This window comes from Muscardinus avellanarius (genome assembly GCF_963383645.1).
Source record: "Muscardinus avellanarius genome assembly, chromosome: 19".
Classification (NCBI taxonomy): Eukaryota; Metazoa; Chordata; class Mammalia; order Rodentia; family Gliridae; genus Muscardinus; species Muscardinus avellanarius.
Window position 1 is genome coordinate 17,383,805 of NC_137805.1, and position 19,277 is coordinate 17,403,081.

The window sequence follows — 19,277 nt, forward strand, 5'->3', positions numbered from 1 at the left end:
TCTGAACATCAGTCCTCTGGGAGTAGTCCGGCTGCCTTCTCACCCTCCCTAGCTGCACTCCCAGGCTGGGCTGCAGGACTGTGTATACGTCTTCTCCACGGAGAAGTGGAGACTCAGTGCTAACATCAATTCTTAGCATTTAGCAGCTCAGTACGAATGTTGTTGGTATTTGAAGGACATAAAGGGTCGCTAAATGTTACCGAGGTGTTGCCTGTGCACCAGGTCTCAGTGATGGGAAAAGTCCTTCGGGGACAGGGAGTGATTCTCTAATCGTTTCTTCTCACCATGTCAGTGAATGAGGCTTGAATTGTTTCAGTTTTTTCAAATGAGATATTACTAAAACTCATAAAAGGGGGATGTTGACTCTACTCCAAATTTTGTTCACTGTGGCCTTCCCCGGAAGCATGGAGTAGAAGTAGGGATGGATGGATAGAAGAAAGAAAAAGAGGAAGGACAGAGGGAGGGAAGGAATATGGAAACGGTAAATGAGTGAATGGATGGGTGGGTGGGTGGGTGGGTGGATGGATGATGGATGGATGGACTGAAGGATGGATGGATGGATGGACTGATGGAATGATGGATGGATGCATGGATGGATAGGTGGATGGATGGATGGATGGATGGATGGATGGATGGATGATAGAATGATGGATGGATGGATGGATGGATGGATGGATGGACAGATGGATAGGTGGATGGATGGATTGATGGATGGACAGAAGGATGGATGGATGGATGGATGGATGGATGGATGGATGGATGGACTAAAGGATAAATGGATGGATGGATGGATGGATGGATGGATGGATGGATGGATGGATAGATGGATGGAATGATGGATGGATGCATGGATGGATAGGTGGATGGATGGGTAGGTGGATGGATAGGTGGATGATAGAATGATGGATGGATGGATGAACAGATGGATAGGTGGATGGATGGATGGATGGATGGACAGAAGGATGGATGGATGGATGGATGGATGGATGGATGGATGGATGGACTGATAGAATGATGGATGGATGCATGGATGGATAGGTGGATGGATGGATGGATGGATGGATGATAGAATGATGGATGGATGGATGGATGGATGGATGGATGGATGGACAGATGGATAGGTGGATGGATGGATGGATTGATGGATGGACAGAAGGATGGATGGATGGATGGATGATAGATGGATGGATGGATGGATGGATGGACTAAAGGATAAATGGATGGATGGATGGATGGATGGATTGATGGATGGACTGATGGAATGATGGATGGATGCATGGATGGATAGGTGGATGGATGGATAGGTGGATGAATAGATGGATGATAGAATGATGGATGAATGGATGGACAGATGGATAGGTGGATGGATGGATGGATGGACAGAAGGATGGATGGATGCAAATAAGGAAAGGACAGAAGGAAAGTTAGAGAAGAGAAGAAAGAACTCACGAATGCCTCTTTTCTGCTCCTGTCCTTCATTTTACTTTCTTTCTTGTTCATTTCTCAGCCAATTTCCACCGCAAAGCGTCAGTGATCATGGTGGATGAGCTGCTGTCAGCCTACCCCCACCAGCTGTCTTTCTCCGAGGCTGGCCTTCGAATCATGATCACGAGCCACTTTCCCCCCAAGACCCGGCTCTCCATGGCTAGCCGCATGCTGATCAATGAGGTACCTGGGAGCACACTCCACACACCCTGCACAGGGCTGGGAAGATACAGGGGAGAGAAAGCTTCCTGATTTGAAAGAGACGCAATTAAAGTTTTATACTAGCTGGGAGAGGTGGTGTGCACTCATAACCCAAGTCCCTGGGAGGCTGAGATGGGAGGATTGCAGATTCAAGGCCAGCCTCAGTAGATTAATGAGCCCCTCAGCAACTTAGTGTGATCCTGTTTCCAAAAATAAATTAATTAATTAAAAGGTATGGGGATGTTCTGTGGATATAGAATACCCTGGGCTTAATCTCCAATACCAAGATAAATAAATTTAATGCCTTAATGTCCCTCAGGCCTCCTTCAGCATCTCTGCTCCCTGGGCTACCTTTGTGTTCTGGTCTGCCTGTCCTTTCACATGTTGGAAAACATAGCTAGCTTCCATTTATCTAAAAAGTTCCTCTTTCCCCCTCTTCCCATCTTTTTCTTTTATTCTTCATTTGAATAAAGCCCCCTGGTATGAATTCACCCATGCTAAAAAAAAAAAAAAAAAAAAAAAAAAAGGTCGGTGCTAGATAAAGGCCACCTTAATTTAAAATAGCCTGGAATCTCTTGCCTAATTCCTTCTCTCTGAAGTGGCAGCCTTATGGATACACTAGTCCAAACACAGTTGTGTGGGTTTCTGGCATATGAAACAAGGGAGACCTATAAGCCAGGGAGGAAAGAAAACACCAGAGCGCCCAGACGTCAAGGAGGTGCCCTCCAGACGTCGGGGAGCCGCTCTGAAGTGATTGGCGGGTTCCGATGGGCCACAAGGATCCCTCTCTCCTCCAGAAGGGGGTTGGCTTAACCCACTATCACTTGGAGGAACCTCTTAAAACTTGACTCCAGAGTCTTCTGGAAGCGTCTCCGTGTTGGCTCAGCAGGTGGCCTTCTGGGTACAAGGGACCTGCAGTCCTTCTGACCGTGACAAACTGCACGCTCTCTTTCCAGAGGCAAAGGCTGATAAACAGCAGGGCTTACGCCAACGGGGAATCTGAGGCGGCCATCAAAATCCCAGTGAGGCACACCGTGGAGAACGGGACGGGGCCCAGCAGTGCGCCAGACAGGGGCGTGAACGGGACGCGGCGGGACGACGCCGTGGCCGAGGCTGGCAACGAGACGGAAAACGAGAACGAGGACAACGAGAACAACGAGAACGACGAAGAGGAAGAGGAGGACGAGGACGAGGACGAGGGGCCCTACACGCCATTCGACCCCCCCTGTAAGAGGTCCTGCGTCCGGGCCGGGCTGGGCACTGTCTGAGGCCACTGAATAGACAGACACCCTTGACTTGGCTGATTTATTGTTGTTGTTGTTGTTATTATTATTATTATTATTACTACTATTATTATTACTATTACTATTATTCAGCTCAGTGTATCTGCATGAACATAACAATATTTGCATGAAGTCTCCGTGGCAGGCAGGACATTGTTGTGGAGGGTCCATTGATAACCAAGATGGAAGCGCATGGTCATCGTGGGTTGGATCTGAGCCCACTGACCAAATGCACTCTGTGGATGCAGGTCCCTCTTGGCTGTTCTGCAGGACCTTTGGGTGCCGAGCAGGACACGCGGGTGGCCCACGTTGGCGAGGCTCGGGGCTCAGGGGCTGAGCACTTCACCCCCACCAGCCCGCTGCAGCTGGTCGCAGCTGTCCCGCCAAGGCCAGCTCCGGGGATGCAGGCTTGGTTCTGTTCTCACCTCCTGTCTGTACCCCGCTCAGGTCCCCACTCCCACAACCTGCTGCCTGTAGGGAGGGAGCCGTAGGAGAGGCAGGCCTGACCAGAAGCCATCTGGGGCTCTCTGGGGCCTTCAAAAGAAAGGAGCAAATGTTTCGACTCCACCTGCCTTGTCCCCAACCCCAGCCATCCACAGAACAGGTAGAACATGCCCACACAATTTGTTTTGTTTTTGCTAAACCTTCTAGAAACTTCTGGCTATTTCAGAAAAAGAGAGCCTTGGGCTAATTGATGTCTGTCACCTCCTGGGGGTGTTGAAATTTGCACGAGGACTTTGTAAGGAAGAACTGCTTGGTCCACTGGAAAGCCCGTTCGGTGGTGGGGCCTGGGTGCAAGGGTCCGAAGCCCGTGTTGTTTTCAGATGCAAGGGCTTGCTGTGTGTGTGAGGTGCTCCTCTGTATTCAGGGGAAATAAGTGAAACTCAGAAGTGCTCCTGAGCCCACTCAGGCTCCCGAGCCAGGAGCCTCTTTAAGTACTTACCAAAACAGATGCCTGTCCTCCAGCCAAATTCTCTAACTATCCTGCCAAAGTTAAATCATTACTTGTTAGTAGATGACCTTGGCAGAAAAATATAGAAGTCACCTTTTACTTATGGTTTTACTTTCTCTGGTTTCAGTTACCCAAGATCAGTTGTAGTCAACTGCAGTGAACCAGCCTGAAAATATTAAATGAAAGATTAAGGAAATTAGCAATTCCTAAGTTTGAGCGTGAATGCCATTCTGAGTAGTACAATGAAGTCTCACCATCCTGCTCAGATGCGTATCTGTGCTGTATATGCTACCCGCCCGTTAGTCACACGTAGCTGTTGTGACTATACTAGTGTTACGGTGCTTGTGTTCAAGTCATTCTTATTCTACTTAATAAGGGCCCCAAAGTGCAAGAGATGTGGTTTTATTCTAATATGTTGTTATAATTATCGTATTTTATTAGTGATCATCATTGTTAATCTATTATTGGCCAGTTTATAAATTAAGCTTTATCAGAGGTATGAATATATAGGAATATATATATATATATATATATATATATATATATATATATATATATATATATATATGGATATGGCTTGGTACTATCCATAGTTTTAGGCATCCACAGGGGTCTCGTAACACATCTCCAGTAGGTAGAGGAGCCTACTGTCCTGCCTCTGGATCCATTTTGCCACCTTTGGATACGTTTCCTGGCCACCTTCTCCCCCATCAACCAGGTCAACATCGTCTCAAGGAGGAGATGCTCAAACACTTTGTTCCCCTCTTGCAAGCCCTTGTGTTCATTCTCCATTGGTAGGCAACAATCACTACAACTTCCGCAGGTTAAAGCCACTAGTTGGTCATGGTTCCGTAAGGCAGTCTTGCATCTGGGTGCCCAGAGCTTCAAAGGCCACTGTTGGGGTGGGGTAAACTGTGTCTCCAGAAGCCCTGGGGACAGTCATCACCAGGCACACACTATCGGGTTGGGGGCAGATTCTCTTCCCTGTGGCAGGACAGCTGGACCTGCTCACTCTCCTGGAGACCCCCGAGTCCCTCCATGGCCCCCAATCTCCAATGGGAACACCAGGCCCTCTCAACCAGGCACACCCTGGTTTCCCCTAGTAATACTGAGGGCTCAGGGATGAGATCAGGCCACCTGCCCCATCTCCCTGCCTGACACCGGCTGTGCCATAACACACGGCACAGTCAGGAGCATAGCTGACCCTGTGCACAGGCTCTGAGAACTATGGGACCTCAGCACCTAAGACAAGAATTCTTCCTACCACTGCTTCTGTGTGCCCACGACTGGCCAGCGTAACCACACTCCAAAAATGCTTATTCTTCTCTACTCCTTCACTGATTAAAGAAGTTGAACCGGATAAAGTTTGCCCTGTGGGCCTCGGGGAAGCCCACACCCCTCTCCCACAAGGTGCGCCCCTCCAGGCAGCAAACAGTCCGGCTCCCCCACTTGGTGGAACAAACCACCTCCCGTCACTTGCTCCATGGTTCCATGTTTCTCTCCTGGAGAGAAGTCATCCCAGACCTACCTGTGGGCCTCAAGGCACAGTCGTTATTTTAGTCTGTTTCCCCATCACTGTGACCAGAACGCCTGACACTCACACCATCGAGGAGGAAAGGTCTATTTGGCTCATGATTTTGGAGGTTCAGTCCATAGTCAACCGACTCCAGGACAGACAGCATGGCGGCACGTTGTGCGGCAGAGAACAGAAGCTCATCTTACAGCAGCCATAAAGCAGAGAGGCATAGGAAATGGCCAGGCGCAGATACGTCCCCAAGGCCTCACCCCCAGCGACCTACGGCCTCCAGCCCAACCCCACCTGCCTAAGTTACCACCCAGTTAATCCTTCAGCGTATTTATTTACCTATGATGAGAGCCAAGCCTGATTCTGTCATTTCACCTCTGAACACTTTCGCGTGCCAACACGTGAGCTTTCCCAGAGGACAGCCTGCATTCGAACCACAACAGTCATGCACCACTTAACCACAGGATTCGTGCTGAGAGCCCGGCCTTTAGGTGATTCCTGTACATGCTTCATAAAATGTCCTCACGCACGCTGAGATGACTACGACATTACTGGGTCGTAGAATCTCATGGGACTGCCGTGTTTGAACCTCCTGCCCGCCACCCTCTGTGTCTCTGTGATGCTGCTCCAGATGGCAGTGGCCTCAGGCCTCCGGCCACATGTCCCTGGGGCCTTGTGTGGAGGAGACTTGGCTACAGGTGTCCAGCGCCCCACGTCCTGCTGAGGCCCCGGTGCAGGAACCTCTTGCTAAGCATCCAGATCCTCTCATGGGACTTCCTTGACTTGGGAGGTGTGGGGCAAGCCCGAGAATCTGTGTTCCTAGGAAGCCGCTAGTACTGCCAGTGCTGCAGCTCTCCGGGCCACACTCGGAGCAGCGTGGAACTAGAGACCTGATGTGACAGTGGCCTTCATGGTTCATCTAAGAGGTAGGAGAGCCCACAGCAGGGCCGGGTTCTGCCTCTGAAACGAAGAGTGGGCTTGCCCCATGGTCGCCTCTCTTTCCTTCACCGGCTGCTGAGAAACCTTGTGCCTGGACTTGGGGCCCTGAATGTCCAGCCAGGCCCTCTCCGGTCAGGCCTGCGAGGGCCTCTGCATGCTGTAGGCGCTGTCCAGGGAACCTGCAGTGGGTGCCTCTTGAGCTAAGTCCCTTAGGCCTGAAAATGGTCCATCTACACAAAGAGACATTTGTTCTTCTCATGGTAGTCCTTCTCGGGGACATGGGAGAAGGCCTACCCTCGTCTCTGCCACCAGCTAAGAGCTTGCTTCTCTCTGGTGCTTGACTGCGGTGTCTATAACTAGCAAGTAGTTCTGTGGGAGTATTTAATATATATGTATATGACATATATGTATTCATGGATATGCATATATTTACATGCATGTGTATGGGCGTGGTGGCGCACGCTTGTAAATCCTGGCATTTGGGAGGCTGAGACCAGAGGATCGTGGTTTGCAGATAGCCTCAGCTACTTATGAGGCCCTTTGCAACTCAGTAAGACCCTCTTTCAAAATAAAGAATAAAAAATAGGGCAGGGGCTGTAGCTCGGAGGTCAAATGCCCCTGGGTTCCATCCCCAGACCCACAAAACAATAAAGTAAAATAGAATACATACGTAGATACACTGCAGATACATATTTGTATGGCACGTACCTAGAACAACGTGTGCATATAAATTGTATGTATTTAATATACCATGCTGTATCTATGTATTGTATATACACAGGTCTTAATGTACCCATTTATAAATGCATATACTGTGCACATATGTTATATATATAGCATGCGCCCATGTATAGTATCTGTACTATGGTATGCATACATGTAAGTATACATGTATTCTTATCTCCTGAGAGAAGAAAGCCTCGCTATTGACAGAGTGTGTATGGAGGTGGACACATTTCCGTGGGAAAATAACTAGAAGAAATACACCCAAATATAAGAATAGCTGGGTTTTGTTTTTCTGTTTGGGTACTGGGGATTGAATCCAGGGCCATTCTACCTCCAAGGTACACACCCAGCTATTTTTAATTTTTGCCTTGAAATGGGGTCTTTCGGGGTTGTGGAAGGCCTCACTAAGTTGCTGAGTTTGATTTGAACCTGCGATCCTCCTTTCTCAGCCTCACAAACACTGGGATTACAGGCATGCACCACTACACTCAGCTAGTATGTTTCTCCTAGGTGGAATTTCTATTTTTCGGGGGGTTGCATTTTCCACTTTTAATGTACATTTTTATTGTCTGTATAGTCAGAACAAAGGTATACATGTAGCCCTAGGTCTACAAAACTGCACAATTGCTTTTTCTTGTTCCCATTGAAGTGAGCTTTCCAGAAAGCTTGATAAGAGATGCAATTTAGAACCAAGTTCTTGCTACAATGCAGTCCCCTGGCTGACCTCAGCGAACCCGCACGCACAGCTCCCGGGCTCCGGGGAAGGCAGCCTGGTCTTCATAAATCACGCCATCCCCAGAGCCCGGAGCACTACCTGCAGAGTGGCATCGGGAGCGTTCAATAAGCACTTGCTAAGTGAACACAGAAACCTCCAGAGCTCTATTTAGACCAAATGCTGATGGAACATAAAGATGGGGTAGCGTTCAGAAAGCTGCTGACACAGAGGATCGGAAACCGCTCGCTGCTATTCAGGAGTGGACATTAAGGCTAAAACTTGGGAATCCCTGCACAGCCTGAAATCATTTCAGAGGTGCCTCTCTGTCACATGGCTTCCATAGGAGCCCTGTTTGTTACATTACGCCTAAAGACGTAGTTCAGATAATCCTTGCGCATTTCTGCCTTCAAGGTTGCCCTTACTAAGCAGCAACAGTGTAAAGGCGACATCTGTATCATTTTAATGGCAGTGAGAATGGCGTCTTCCAGACATAACGTCCTCCCAGGGTCAAGTCCAGGCATTTGCAAGCGGGGAGGGGAAACTGAAGTCACAGGTGCACACTCTGCAGCCTGCAATTCTAGCAAATCAGCATCACCTCCAAAGCCCAGCCACACATTTAGACCCGACCGATCTCTCTCTCTCTCTCTCTCTCTCTCTCTCTCTCTCTCTCTCTCTCTCTCTCTCTCTCTCTCGTTTTCTGAAGAATATTGAGGAACCAAGTGAGGTCATTTCTCCTCCTCCTCATCTGTTTCTCTGTCATCTTTGATTGGATGTATATTTGAAACCAAGCCAAGTATCTCCCTGTATCTGCCGCATGGGAAGCTGGCCAGGATCCTAGAGCCGGGTGTGATAAATGCTCCTCTCCCACCCCACTGCTGAATGTAGGGATGTGTGCGTGGTCTCCAAACAGCTGGCCATGCTCTGGACCATGTGGCACTCACAAAGCAACCCTCAGACAGTTTCCTGTTGGAATCTAGTCCCTCGGTCTCAGAGAATTCAGCCCCTGACCATCTTTAACGAGAGGCATAATAGCTAATACAAAATTACCTTGATCTTTCTTAATATTTCTTAATATTTTCCTCCTTGCTGGTAACATCCCTTAGATTCTCAGAAACAAATCTTTTTTTTTTTTTTTTTTTTTTTTTGTCTGTCTGATGGCATTGCTTGTAGCAATGTTAATACCATTAGCATTGTTAGCATTTTTTGAAAGCTGGGCGTGGTGACACACACTTGTAATCCCAGTACTTGGGAGGTAGAGACAAGAAGATCACAGGTTCAGGGCCAACCACAGCTGCTGAGTGAGGCCCTCCGCAATTTAGTGGGACCCTGTTTAAAAGCCGGGCGTGGTGGCACACACTTGTAATCCCTGCACTTGGGAGGGGGAGACAGGAGGATCGCGCAGGTTCAAAGCCAGCATAAGAGACCCTGTTTCCAAATAAAAATATAAAAAACAGGTGTCTGGGAGTATAGCCCAGAGGTAGAAAGATTTCCAGGAACCCTAGTACCACCACTAATAATAATAATAATAATAATAATAATAATAATAATGAATAAAATAGGACTGAGGGTATAGCTTGGAGGTAGAATACCCCTGGGTTCCATCCCCAAGAGTGCAAAATATATAGAGATATATTTAATATAAATAAAAACATATAACATATTTTGTATATTATTATATATTGTATATTATATAGTATATATTTATAATATATTAATTAATATTAATATATTAATATACAGTATGTGAATGGCTTTCAGTGCACACAGCCACAGGAAGATCTAGGCGGAGGGGCCCTCAAATGCAAAGGCCCTGGGGCAGAAGGGGGGTACGGTATCTGAAGACTGAAAGAAGGCCAGAAGGAGGGTATAAGTCAGGCAACTGCTTGGCAGATGGGACCAAGTTTATGGTAAGGAGACATGGTCTCCTCCGAGGGAAATGGAAGCTGCTGGAAGGTTCTTGGAATGATCTGCACCCCCGTGAGTCTTCACCCTGGAGACAAGAGACCGTGCGCAGAGGGAGATGGGGAAGGTTGTCCCTAGTTTGCTGGTAATACCCCGCCGCTGGGAAGAACTCGAATACCTGTCACAGGAGAATGGATAAACAAACTGCAGAGGTTTCACAGGATGGGAGCGAAGGGAATGAATTATTGATACTTGATGCACCTCCAGGCGCACTGTGTTGGACAAGGGAGGGTCCCGGGGCGGCATGGGGACCTAGCACCAGGAGGCGGTGACCAGGCAGCTCCGCGCCAAAGGCTGGCTAGGAGAGAGAGGCCCGTTCTGCGCCTCCACGCGAGTGCAGAGGACAGGTGCACACAGCTGTTTCTTCTCAGAGGAGCACTGACAGTAGAGAGGATGATGATAATGCCCTGGCAAAACTGATATGTTTGTCAAACGTGAGGTTAAAAGGAGCTCGGGGCAGTCTAGCCAGCAGAGTCAGCATTTCTGGGTGTCTGAGGCGCAGTCTCGGGCACACAGAGACGGCAGAAGCGGGTTGTCACTGGCAGGTCCCGCTGGGCCCGCAGATCCACAGGGGCCAGGAGGGTTCTTCACTTGCGAATCCCTTCAGCTGGGGACGCAAAGGTTGGGAACTCCCACTAGATGGTGCTGTCTCCGCTGGCACTTAAGTAGTGACAACCCCATGAGGACAGACAAATGGATGGTCTGCCTAGGCCCCACCCCGCCACACACACCCACACCCACTCCACCCCGTTGGTGTCCTGGGAACCTTCCCCGTCTCCCCACCTGGCCCATTTGCCAAGCTACCCCCAGCTGGGTATTGCTCACAAGTGACACATTCCATTTCCCACACCCAAGGAGCAGGCGGCAGCCAGTGACTCAAATTCCGTATACCTTGGTATGGCAGGTTTTGTGGGTGGTGGGAAGCCATCGAGTTTTTTAGGTGGAGAGCCATACAATAAGATTCAGTTCCAGGGGAAACGGTCTGAGACAGAGCAAAGAAATGAAGCTGGCTAATTTTTTTTTTTTTCCTTTCTTATTTTTCCAGCCGGCAAACTAGAAACGGTGAAATGGGTGTTCACCTGGCCGCTGAGTTTCGTCTTATACTTCACCGTCCCCAACTGCAACAAGCCCCGCTGGGAGAAGTGGTTCATGGTGACCTTTGCTTCCTCCACGCTGTGGATCGCAGCCTTCTCCTACGTGATGGTGTGGATGGTAAGAGTATAAAGGACTCAGCGCACTGCGGGGTCTCCCTTAGAGAGGAAATGCACCGGTCCAGAGGGAGAGAAGAATAGGGGCTTCATCCCAGGAGCTGTATCAGGCAGCGACTGCTGCAGTAAGCTGTGTAACAAACTACCCCTAAACTCATGGTTTAGAATCATCCTGCTCCCTTGACTCCAGGTTGACTGTGGTTTGATTAGTCACCGCTGGGGCTGACTACAGGGTAGTTATACTTGATTCTGGCAGAAGGTCGTTTCCATTTTCAATCAGACAGTGAGGTCATTGTCTTAGGCAGCAGCTCAGGGGCCCCTTCTGAGGCTCAAACAATGATCCGGTGATTGGCATAAGTGACGGGGGCTGTGGCTCCAAGCACTCTACCCCAAAGCCCTCTAAGAACCGGGACCTCCAGAATGTCCTGCTTAGTTATGACCACACCTTTCGACTGGGGAGCAAGCCTCGTTGAAAGAACTGGGATTGGGCAGAAATTAAGCGCCGTGACAAAATCATGCAAGTCCAGAGTAGCTGCACTCCTGTATTGGACAGAAATGTAATATGAGTGCAGAAGAAGTCAACTCAAGAATTTAAAAGAGCTTCCAAACAGATATTTTGGTCACATAGCACATTTATAAACCTGACACAATTAATTCAGACTTATCCCTTGGCCTCAACATCACAGCAACAGACCTTTTTTTGGTACTGGGTATTGAGCCAGGGGTATTCTACCCCCAAATCACACCCTCAGCCCCTTTATCTTTTTATTTTGAAACAGGTTATCACTAAGTTGCTGAGACTGGCCTCAAACCTGAGGTCCTCCTATCCCCAAGTACTGGGATTGCAGGAGTGTACCACCGCACCTGGCTCTGATTATTTTAAAAACTGAAATCTTATCCAGAGGTTCCTCCTTCATCCTGTATTCATTGTTTCAGTGGAATGTCCTCCTGAAGGGCCTCTCTGGTCCAGGTTTGGGGGGGTTAGGTTGCTGTCCTGATCTGAGGGTATTCCATGGTTTTCTAAGGTTAAAAAACCTTAGAAAATGGACTAACCCGGGCTCACTCTCCCGCTGCCTACTTCTTCCCATCTGGTTAGTTCTGACAAGTCCTGTGAAATGGCTGATGGTAAGGAAGAAACAAGGGAAGCAGGGACCCGGGGCTGGCCTCCTGGGTAATCGCTTCCCCAAACCACAAATGTAATAATAACTGAGAGAGTGCAGCAGACCATTCTGGTCTCAGCCAAACCGCATTCCTGCAGGGACTGAGCTGAGGGCTGAGAAGGAAAAGCAAGGTTTGGCCCGGATGCTTGTGACTCCAAGCTGCAAGGCTTCTCGGAGCAATGAAAGAGAATGTGTGTTTCAGCATCCCCCTCCTCCCCAGAGGCCGGAAGGCACCGAGTCCCTGCAGAAGAAAATCAGAGCGGAGCGGAAATGAGAACCGCGCTCTGGCTGGACGAGGCCAGCCGGGCGCCTCTGTGGGGTCAGCTCACACCCACCCAAAGCTTTGGAAAGGGAAGCAGCACCCGTGGCCTGTGGAGTAGGATCCTGCGCAGGTGTCTCTTACCCGCTGGTCCAGGAGGAGCTGCGGGGAGAAAGTGCTCCTTACGACCTGCATTTCCTGCAGTGTGATAGATTGTATTTTCTGCAGTGTTATAGAATGAATATTTTTGCAGTGTTATAGAGTGCATTTCCTGCGGTATTTTAGAGTGTATTTTCTGCGGCATCAGAGAGTATTTTCTGCAGTGTTACTGCTGGTGAGGGAGATAAGGGGCGGCCCGAGAGCCGGATGGTCTCTGTTCTGGGCATCTTGGCCCCGGCCCTGCCTCCCGGCAACACATCTCTTTTCCACTTACCTTGTCGTTTGCTGTGGCCCCTCATCATCTCTCTCACCAGCTTCTTTCTTTCTCCATCAGAGACTTGGGGATCACAAGGGGCTCATTTGCATGTGAAATTTCAGCAAGTTAAAGCCCGCCAAGCCCACTCGGCCCAGTGGGTCGGCTCGAAGGGCATGCGCAGTCGTGGTGCGGAAGATGGTGGGCACCGGGACTGGTGTCATCACCAGCTCTGGGATGGGAAGAGTGGCGGCTGTGGCTGTTAGACAGGACGGGGTGGGGTCAAGGCCAGCTCTTCCGGTTCCTGGCACTCCCCACGATACCTCAGCTGGTGTGGACACTTAACTTCCGGGTGTAGCCTAACAGCCTCCCATTCTGGGTTCCCCAGGACCATCTTGAGTTTAAATATTTTGTCCCAATACTGCCGTCTCCCAGAAATTCTTTTCCCCTCCCATGGGGCTCATTGCCCTGGATGTTAATCCAGAGATCAGGCTTTGCCCCGCCCCTGAGAGGACCCCCCCCCATGCACACTCTGAGTGTGCACAGAGGAAGCCCAGGCCCGGGCTCACGGGGCCCTCCACACACACTCACCGCCTCTTCCTGCCTCTTCCAGGTCACGATCATCGGCTACACCCTGGGTATCCCGGATGTCATCATGGGGATCACCTTCTTGGCCGCCGGGACCAGCGTGCCCGACTGCATGGCCAGCCTCATCGTGGCCAGACAAGGTGGGCCTTGGGGGCAGCGGCCACGGGGAGGAGAGAGCCCGCCCACCTGGGGTCCACGTGGCAATTAATAGGGGGCAGCCCAGCTCTGAAGGAGTGATGGGTTGCTTCAATTCCAAGTTGGTCAGAGTTTCTGAGACCAGGAGTACAGGGAAAAGAGCCAGAAGGTTCTACCCCTGAGGAAAGCAGAGATGTTTGCCTAGGTAGCACCCACAGACCTCTGCTCTTATTACTGCCCTTCCATTACTACATATAATCCTAAATAGCTGGACGTGGTGGCCCATCCCTGTATTCCCAGTCCTTTATAGGCCAAGACAGGAGGATTGTGGGTTCAAGGGCAGCCTCTGCAACTTAGCAAGACCCTGTTTCAAAATAAAAAATAAAATAGGCCAGGCGTGGGTAGTGCATGCTTGCAATCCCCGCGCTTGGGAGGCGGAGACAGGAGGATCGCGCAGGTTCAGAGCCAGCCATGCTGACTTAAGAGACCCTGTTTCCAAATAAAAATATAAAATAGATCTGGGAGTATAGCCCGGAGGTAGAAGGGCTTCCAGGAACCCCAGTACAACCAAATAAATAAAATAAAATAAAATAGGCTTGGGGTATAGCTTGGAGGTAGTATCCCCCTGGGTTTAATCCCCAACAACAACAACAAAATTGCGCGTGTTTAACAGTAGCAAACCTTTAATGGATAAGGCATTTAGGTGTGTTGTCTTCTTAATTTAAGCAACTCTATGAGGTACGGACGATTCTACTCCCATTTTAAGGACAAGAAATCTGAGGCCTGTAGAGGACAGACCAGCCACAGCACCTCTAGTGATCGCCAGGGACAGGGGTCAGCGTACGATACGCTCATCTCTCCTCTAAAACCACGCGCACCGTGCGCCTGCCCCCTCCTGCCTTTCTGGTGCTGGAGCTGGAAACCCGGGGCTCACACAGCATCCCCGGGGCTCACACAGCATCCCCGGGGCTCACACGTCACTCAGCTGCATTCCCAGCCCCACGGCCACTTCCGATGGCCACGCCGCCCAGCACCCATGCTCCTTCACCCGCACCAGACAGCACGGATTTGAAACAAACACGTCGTGCTGCTTCAGAACTGAGCACAGAGCCCCGGAGAAAACCTGGCAAAGGTCTACACATTCCGTTACCGTTGTGTTACCCAGTTATTCAGAAGAGCTGCAGACAGTGTAGACCAGTCAGGAGAGAAGGCTGACATGCAGGAGCCACTCTACAGACTGCTCGACTGCTCAGTTGATTCTTTATTTTGGTAAATTGCACCCGAGGGCATTCTACCTCTGAGCTACATATCCACCCTCCCTTTTTTTTAATTTAAAAACAGGGTCTCGCTAAGCCGCTATGGCTGGCCTCCAAAGTATCACCCTCCTGTCTCAGCCTCCCAAGTACTGGGATTACAGCCACTGACTGCACCCAGCTGAGTCCATTACCTTTTCAAAGGTGGCTCAGAACTTCCAGAAATGTTGAAGTCACGCTTAATTTTAAACATCTTGAATCATTGATCCTATCTGATGTGACAGTCAGGAGTTCAGTGATACATGTATTTCTGTGTTTGGTTTGTTTTGTGGTGCTGGGGATTGAACCCAGGAGCATTCTACCTCTAAGCTACACCTCCAGCCCTTTCGTAATTTTGTCTTTGAAACAGGTTCTCACTAGGTTGCTGGCTAGGATACCAAGAGCCTCACTATGTTGCTGAGGCTGGCCTCGAACCTATAATCCTCCTGTCTCAGACTCCCAAATACTAGGATTGTACGCATGCACCACCACGCCCAGCACTTCTGTGTTTTTAGATCAGTGTCAGCCTTTATAGCAGCAATGCCCTGGGAGAGAACCAGGAACGGTATTCTCTGGCTGTCAGATCAAAGGCTTAGGAGAGCCCCCTAGGGCCTGCCTTCTCCGGGAGCCCGTCCCTCACTCAAGCCACCTCTTGTCCTTGCAGGGATGGGGGACATGGCCGTGTCCAACTCCATCGGGAGCAACGTGTTTGACATCCTGATCGGCCTCGGCCTCCCCTGGGCTCTGCAGACCCTGGCTGTGGACTATGGGTCTTACGTGAGTGTTTTTCTTAACTTGTCCAGACTCCTTGGATGACCTTGGCCAAGGGGAGTTTGTCTTAGGGCAAAGGAGGTGTGGAAGCTGGACTGTCAAGATGGGAAAATCTTGTCCTTGCCAAGGTCCTTCCTAAGTCGCTTGCGGGGACGCGCAGGACTCTGGAGCCCAGGTCGGCCCGCTCGCTTTTCCTGTCCAGAGCCAGAGTGACTACTGTGGGTGTTGTGGGCCAGATGGTTTCTGTCAAAGCTACTGACTCGCAGCCGTGGCTGTTTCAAGACTGAAAACATTTATAGAAACTGAAATTTGCATTTTTATAAGTTCCTTGCATCATGATATATTTTTTTATCCTCTTCCTGTAACCATTGGAAATGTAGAAAACATTCTTAACGCTCAGGCTGTGCCAAACCAGTTCGTAGGCTGGATTTGGCCCCCGCTCACGACTTGCCAATGCTGTTCTGTGTGTCTGGACTTACTTAGTCTTATTATATGTTAAGTGATGTGCGTAAGGTAGATACTGAAGAGATGATGCCCCCGTTGTCCACTTTTCAGTGAGTGTCATCCGTAGGTCAAAGGATTCCAAGTTACCCTCCTGCCTTCTGCAGATGAAGAGTGAGAGCACTGTCAGGTTCTAATGATTCGACTCACATTAGCCAAATTCATAAGAGCTGGGCCCATAGGCTAAGATGCAGAAATCATGCTCATTTGGGGTGATTTGTTATCTACATTTCCAGAGAAAAATCTTATGCAGAAGCCAGGCTTATATGGAGTGATTTTTTTTTAATCTGTATTCCTAGAGAAAAATCTTATGTGGAAAGTATGTTGGGGGTTCCCTGCCCATCCTCAAATTCAAAGATTAATCAGGTTGTACCTGTAGCTAAGATGTATTACAGCAAAAGATAGGGAGTAAAGGCAACAAGAACATGACATGCGCCCGAAGCCCAGAGCCACTGGGTGCGGGCCCCCTCCATGCCGGGCCACACACGATGTGCTTTCTCCCTAGACTGAACCACAGGGACATGTATGAGATGTCTCTGACCCGCTGAGGGTATTAGGAAGGGCTGGCCAGACAGACACACTTCTGCTACAAGACTAGCTGTCATAACTGAATCTCAGAGCCCCAGCCAGACACCACCCAGATACACATCCTAACGCTAGCTGGCAGGCAGGCCCTGTTGCTTCTTGTGTACACATCGGCATCATCGTTTGACAGCACTGTGAGAGCCACACACTCAGGCACCAGCCAAGCCCCCTGGAGGCTCGCGAGATTAAGTGTCTAGTCCTGCTGTGTTAACACCTTCCGCCCCGAAAGTCGAGCTATTATTCCATTTCTTAGAAGAGTATTGCTAACTACTATATTACAGACAACTCCCAAATCTCCCTGAGGTACCCCAACAAAGGTTTATCTTTTATTCAAATTCTCTGCTGATGTCCCATTCTGAAAGCTCCATGGACGCTCACAAGAAGAAACTCAGGGACTGGAGCTATTCCATCCTGTGGTTCTGCCATCTTGAGTCCTTCCCCGGCCACACAGAAAGCAGAGTGTCTCGCTGGACACGGCGGCATACGCTCGTAATCCCAGCATTCAGGAGGCTGAGACAGGAGGATCGCAGTCCCCAACTGCCCCAGGGACCCAGCCCCTCCAGCCCCACCCCACCTGCCTAGGCTCCCACGCAGTAAGTCCATTGCGATGGCTTCATCTACCAATGAGTTCACAACATTCAAGACTTCATCAGCTCTGAACATTAACTTGTGAGCTCTTCAGGGGGCATTCTGTATCTATAACAGAAAGGGAGCAGAGGTGTAGAAGATTATGCAGTTGTTGTTTTTATGAGGCTGGAAGTGTGGTGTATGTCCTGTCTGCCCCATTCCATGTCCAGCTCACCTAGATGCAGAAGGAATCCAGGTCACTAGTTTAGCTGGGTGCCCGGGACGGGGAGACCAAGCAGATGGCGGTGAGCAGCAGCCACACCTCCAACGTGGCTCCCACGGTTGACGGCACAGTCCTAACGAGAAGAGCCCTCTGGCCTTCTCTCCTGGAGGCTGCCTCTCTGCCACGCCACCCATGGCCCTCGGGTTGAGCCACCCGCTCTGGCCCAGCTGGGCCGGGCAGCTTGACCAACTCTGGGTCTTTAAGCTTCTTTTTCTGGACCGCACGTTTATCACCTCTCTTCTGTGAATGCTTCTATTCTGTTCACAAACTGAGAATATTGTTCATTACATCTAAACTCTCTTGAGGGTTGGCTTGCTGCGTCCTTAAAATACAAGTCACGTGAATTCTGTCTTGATAATGGTAAAGAAACCTCCTGGGGCACTTCACAATTGGCTACTCTAAACCTTTACTTACTTTCTTCTTTTTTCTGATTATAAAGATGGCCCATGTGCTGTATATTTAAAAAATAACTGCCAGGCGTGGTGGCACACACTTGTAATCCCCACGCTTGGGAGGCGGAGACAGGAGGATCACGCAGGTTCGAAGCCAGCCGTGCTGGCTTAAGAGAGCCTATTTCCAAATAAAAATATAGAATAGGTCTGGGAGTACCTGTAGCCTGGAGGTTCCATCCCCAGTACCACCAAAAAATAAAAATAAATAATGATAAAGCTGGGCGTGGTGGTGCACACGTTTAATCCCAGCATTTGGGAGGCTGAGACAAAAGGATCGCAGGTTCGCAGCCAGCCTCAGCTACTTAGTGAGACCCTCTGCAACTCAGTGAGACCCTGTTTCAAAATAAAGAATAAAAAATAGGGCTGGGGGGTGTAGCTCAGAAGTAGAATGCCCCTGGGGTTCCATTCCCAGTACCGCAAAAAAAAAATAATAATAATAATAATAGTAATAATAATAAACTGTGGAGTGGCCCCTGCTGGGTAGAACTTTCTGGAATGATTAAGATGCTCTGTGGCTGTACTGATTAATGCAGTAGCCACCAGCCATATGTAACTCACAAACACTTGGTAAGTGGCTGGCACAAGAAGTGAATTTTAAACTTTAATTTTAGTTACTTTGGTTCATATAACCTCATGCAGGTGATGGCTGCCTGCTGGGCACTTCATCAGTATGAAATAAATAAGAATTATTCCTAGTCTAAACCAGAGATAACTATGGTTAACATTGAAATAGTTATTCTCTTCCTAGATTCAGATGGCTGGGATCACGCCATATACACATACACACATAAAGCTGGGCATGGTGGCGCACACATGTAATCCCAGCATTTGGGAGGTCGAGACAAAAGGATCGCGGTTCGTACACTTCTTATTATATCACGTGTGTTCTCCTTAAAAATCTCATTAGAAACTTCATTTTCAAAGTGGCTCGCTATCCTATATACGGATATTACACGGTACCACCGCTCTTGGACACTCATGTTGCTTCACGATTTTCACGGTCATAAATAACTGCTCCTCGGGCCTCTGTGTACATCGATCTGTAGATCTGAGAGGTCTGTTTAAAACACACATGAATCCATATGTGGTGCACATAACCCTTCCCTGCTGGCAGCCCGAGACCCGCTCACCATCCTGTCTTGTCGGGCAGCCATTTACCGCGTACTACCTCTGCTGCTGGAGTCTGAGTGTAGGCCTCCCGCGCTCCGTGTCCGCCGTCCACGCACACGAACCGCCACCTCGAGCCGAGGACAGTCTACTTGTTCAAGTGGAGGAG

General features: G+C 49.4%; 1 protein-coding gene across 1 annotated transcript in view; it reads left to right on the plus strand.

Annotated features, from left to right (window-relative positions):
* The window catches only part of SLC24A3 (solute carrier family 24 member 3), a gene marked incomplete at its 3' end in the record, with an annotated part of 445,609 nt that overhangs the window by 409,814 nt on the left and 16,518 nt on the right, over positions 1–19,277 (plus strand). The window contains exons 11-15 of the mRNA XM_080716323.1: positions 1,508–1,668; positions 2,643–2,913; positions 10,834–11,000; positions 13,441–13,555; positions 15,507–15,619. Coding sequence (XP_080572449.1) covers positions 1,508–1,668; positions 2,643–2,913; positions 10,834–11,000; positions 13,441–13,555; positions 15,507–15,619 — 827 coding nt within the window. The remainder of the gene's footprint in view (positions 1–1,507; positions 1,669–2,642; positions 2,914–10,833; positions 11,001–13,440; positions 13,556–15,506; positions 15,620–19,277) is intronic.